At 39.6% G+C, this 4,803-nt stretch overlaps 1 protein-coding gene across 3 annotated transcripts in view; it reads right to left on the bottom strand.

Moving 5' to 3' along the window:
- Positions 1-4,803, bottom strand: part of LOC119362762 (E3 SUMO-protein ligase SIZ1-like) — a 15,399-nt gene that overhangs the window by 2,199 nt on the left and 8,397 nt on the right. For all 3 annotated transcript variants that reach the window (XM_037628022.1, XM_037628025.1, XM_037628032.1), the window contains exons 11-15: positions 3,796-3,903; positions 2,616-2,777; positions 1,855-1,959; positions 1,587-1,667; positions 329-1,505 (exon numbers count right to left, since the gene is read on the bottom strand). In XM_037628022.1, the coding sequence (XP_037483919.1) occupies positions 329-1,505; positions 1,587-1,667; positions 1,855-1,959; positions 2,616-2,777; positions 3,796-3,903 (1,633 nt within the window). The remainder of the gene's footprint in view (positions 1-328; positions 1,506-1,586; positions 1,668-1,854; positions 1,960-2,615; positions 2,778-3,795; positions 3,904-4,803) is intronic.

The following is a 4,803-nucleotide window of genomic DNA, read 5'->3' as shown; positions in this document are numbered from 1 at the left end:
GGGGGTGTTAGGATAACATAACTTCGAAACTAGGAGAAATTTGGGGGAAGGATGGCAACTTTCAACTTACAGTTGACCATAACTAGACTAGTAGAAACATAAACCCTTTCTTAAGAAAGTAGGATTACTTTATTTTCACTTTGGGAAGAACTTTTGGCAAATCTTAAGGACAAATAAGAAAGTGGGACAAAAGGACAGCTGTTTCCAAGGTATGGTTTACTTGAAAGGTCAGCTTATTTGCAGTTCAACTAAAAAAGCTATATGCTCTTCAACTGCTGAAATGGAGGATACAAGAAAGGAAAACTGGATGCATAAAAGGGAGACAAACCGGCGTCAATTAATGGTTCCACTCCTGTCTCATTTGACCGTATTTGTTCTTGCAAATTTAAACCATTAGCAGTTGCAGGCTCTTCATTACCACCTCCACCAGCTGCGAGCGTAAGAGAGATCCAATCATCAGACTGAACCCCATTTGATGCATTTACACGCTCACTTGGTTCTTCCTGAAGGGGAGCAGAAGAAGGCTGACTTGGAAGAAAAAGTTGCAAAGAAGGATCGTCACCACCGAAAGCCAATGGGTTATCAACCAAACTTCCATGCATTTCATTATTACTGCGGTAAACTGGAAGATCATGAGCTACAGAAGCCTCCTCAATGCCAACATTACAATCAAGGGAATAGTCGTTTGGTGTAATGCTAAAGGAATTGTGCGAACCAACATAAGTATCGGCGGTGCCATCCCCGAAAAACTGGTAGCCTTGCTCCGGTTGGGAATAGGGCATTTGCCAATTAGTCATCTCAAAATCATCAGCATTGTTGCTTAATAAACCAAGGCCACTAGTACCAACGCCAGCATCTTCCTGGTATCTTCCAGTAAATCCAGCACCACTAGTGGCAAAAGGAAAACCACTGTCATTCGCAGTAGTATTGTCGTAGACAGTTGGTGGGCAAACAATTGTATCATTCTCTTCATCAGAATCACTAAGAACAATGACATCTCCAGCACTAAGTTGTTGTGATGTATCCTCGGTATTATATGTTTGGCGAAAATTGAGAGGAAAACTTTCAAACTCATGGCCATTGTTCAATGATAAATCAATATGCATACTGCCCTCTTGGTTAACACTTGTGTCTTCCCCATCTCTATAACTCCCAGTAGGACTACTGCTCATAGGGAAAGTGTTTGGAGTACGGAAAGTAATATTGTTCTGGGTGATATTTCCTACCACAGAAGGCTTCTTGTCATCTGCTTTGTTACTAACTTCCCAAATTCCATTTTTTCTCTTGATTCCAATTTTTAAACTCTTATGGCCATCAGAAGTACCTTCTATCTTGAGTTCATTAAAATTCTCAACACCAGGTTTGTTATCTTCCTTCGAGATACAGAGCGTGCCATCAGGCATATGCCACTGAGATAATTCCCTAGTTGGTACATCACCCTTTACACGCCAAGATCCATCTGGCTTAATATCAATCTCATTGACATCTTCACTACAATCACGCAACTGCATCATAAAGAAAAACGAATAAACAAAAGCAATAAAATCCAACAACAAGAAAAATCCAAAGGTATGATGAAGACCTACCAGAGAAGTAATCCGATTGAAGTAAGGATCAATCATCAAATTCTCAAGAGAGTAGTTCTTTAAACATATTGGACACTGCCACTGCAGAAATGCAAGAGAGCAATCAGAGAGACCTATACAAGACATACCAAACAAATTTTATGCCACAATATAGGCTGCCACCTTGCAGAAAATCACTAAACATGGACGGACAGCATTCTATATTTACTTGACTTCCTGGATGCACACACACAAGTGTTGATGTACACTTATAAGCGCAAAGTCTAACCTTGCGTGACCGCTGATTCAGTTCCACGAAGGTGTCGAGATCAAAACAACCCATGTGAATGCAAGGCTTGAACCTTCCAGCAGTCTTCATTCTGGATCCACTATTCTGAAAATATATATTAGAATTGTTAGATTGGTTTCAGATCTTGCATACGATACAAGAAATATTTTGTTGTCCAAGATTGGCAAGAAAAAGCATTGGAAGTGGGCAAAGGGCATGGCCATATGGGCATGCCAAAAACTGGAAACACCAAGACAAAGGACGAATTTTAGCACATGGCAAAACAACAGGTAGGGTGATTTGGGTACAAACCAAATATACCCTTAGCTTATAAAGGTAGACATAACATACATTGACAAAGAAAACACATAACAAAAAAATATTTTTGCTTCTGAAAGATGCAATATTAGTACCCATATCTATATGCCTAAAACTACTCTGCTAAGGCCTTGTACAATGCAAGGTGCTTAAGGGAGGTGCTTAGAAAAATAAACCAGTTTTTCTTAAGCACCGGTGCTAGTTTGTAGAGGATAGACGCTTAGTTAGGCCCCCCTCCTATAGAGATAAGTACTGGTGCTTGAGAAAAAGTTGGTTTATTTTACTAAGCACCCTGGATTGTACTTTGTACAAGGCCTAACTGAGCAAGGAATATTAGCAAAATGACAGCGTGTAATTACTAACCACGAGGCATTACAGGACTGACAAGTATATGCTGAGTCAGCAAAAGAATAACAATAACAGTTAGACGCATGAAAACTCACAGGGCAACGAAGATTGACTGTAACAGATTCAGTAACCACTTCCAAATCACTGTCACTATCAGCATTCTCCGCAGTATCTCCACCTCCGAGACAGCGCCGAACACGAGTAAGAGCATCCTCAAAAGACTCACCTTCAGCTTCCTTTGGAACTAAATTTAAAACCTGGATACCAATTATTGTGTTAACAGAAAGGTAATGCAACAAGAAATTATGTAATGTCAGAATGCAAATCAAGTTGTCTCAAGTGGAAAGGTAATGAAACAACTCATTCAAATAAAAACGTGGAGCACTACAAGATGCTAAAACCAAAAGAAAAATTGTTCAAGAAACACCAGAAATATTTAGTTTGGTAGAGTTTTTTCACTGGACAAAATAACAATTTGCAAAAGTAATCCAATTTTTTCAGTGGCAGATGTTGGCAGCAATTAGGGGTCAAATCTGTTCCAGGTGGAGGATACAATGGCAGATGTTCGCAGTTTCTGTAACAGGGTCCATCCCATCCTATTTTCCGAAGTTTGATCACCAACACATTTAAAACTATCAAAATGGGTCAATGTCCAAATTTAGAATAATTCTTAACAGTTACTGTTAAACTTATATTTGCTGGTAACGTGAAGTAGCAAAAAACTAACAGTAATGGTCACAAGTCATTTCAAAACAAGAACTGTCAAAGTAGCATCTAGAAGATTTTGAAAGTACAAATCGTCAAACGAAAAACAAAAATGTGGGAGTAGTTCAGGCTTGTGATGAATTACAGAACTTCATATTTCCTTCTTGTGAGAAAGTTCAAATTATGTGTCGTTCTCGATCATTGATGAACATTCCAGCCAGACACATATACAGAGGAATGGTGGGCAATAACAATCAGTTGGTGCGCACATGTCCCTCTTCAGGATATATTGATAAAGGGGCACAAAGTGTTCCGTACCATCGCAAAGACAACTCGAGTTGGAAAACAACATCGATGTGTCACTGACATGTGGCTCCATGGCTCACTAGTCTGCCTCACATGTGATGGCATTTTCAATTTGTACATCTTTGCGATGATACCGAGCTAAGTTCCTCCTTAAAAGGGGGCTATAGTCCAGTCAAATGAACAAAGGCAACTGAGATAAGTGAACAGGAAAAGGAAACACGTACTACCAATCATTTCAACTAAATTGATAAGTGAAGTCAAAACCTGAGGAACACTCCTCCTCTTAGCAACTCGGACTCCAAAGCAAAATGTTCGATTATCAACCCTTCGTAAGCAGATCTTGTTAGTTCCTTCTCTACTGCATGTGGTTATCTGCAAAATACAAGGACGGCAAATTCAAGCCATGACAAAAAGAACTTGGGCAAAGAATTAAAGTAAAAATGTAGCAAACAGTATTAATGTAATGATTAAATGCAGAATGTTTCTTCATACACAAAAGGTTCTCTATCCGTCACCAAAATATACCACACTGATTGGTCCCAACATGAAAATGGATGTGGTATGCTGCCAGTTTTGTACCTAGACTATCCAACTCCAGTTGTTGATTCATGAAATCCGACAGCGGCTGTAGCAAGATAGGTCTACCTGACCAATATCACCAAGCTAATTAAGTCTTTCGCGAAAGTGATGCCTTACTGTGCCAGGGCCATGTAGTTAAATTCTTGTGTGGGACATAATATTATTAATTAGTGTATAGACAGTTGTTCGTCTTACAGTTCACCATTTACCTCATATATGTATGTAAATTCACTTGTAGTACTTTCTGTGACGCTGGATCAAAAACTATTTGCACTTATAAACAAAGCTATTTTGGATGTTCAAGGAAGGTCAAAGTTGCAAGCCTACTCATCGTAAACATGACATGACGGAACATAACCTAAAACTAATGTTGGTCCATGGATGATATGACCCTCAACACAGCTTACAAAATCATAAGACCATGCCCTACTCATGTTGGCCAATGTGGCACAATTGCACAAGTGAAGTTGTGTTGGCAGTTTGCAGTCAACTGTGCTAGGATATAATGCTTGCTGGATCCGAACATAGAACCTGTAGTGTTCCAGGTTTAATTCATTTAGTACAAGTAAGTCCAAAAGTGTAAGCTGCATGCTATGGACATGCTGGACCATTCATGGGGTATGCCCACTGGTTGCAGCATCAACCTTCATAGCACAGAGTTACTCCCGAGGGCCGGTTACAGACATTTAGGAT

The sequence above is a fragment of the Triticum dicoccoides genome, chromosome 1A, assembly GCF_002162155.2.
Source record: "Triticum dicoccoides isolate Atlit2015 ecotype Zavitan chromosome 1A, WEW_v2.0, whole genome shotgun sequence".
Lineage (NCBI taxonomy): Eukaryota > Viridiplantae > Streptophyta > Magnoliopsida > Poales > Poaceae > Triticum > Triticum dicoccoides.
The sequence above is the reverse complement of the archived record's forward strand: the minus strand, read 5'-3'. Positions and strand labels throughout refer to the sequence as shown.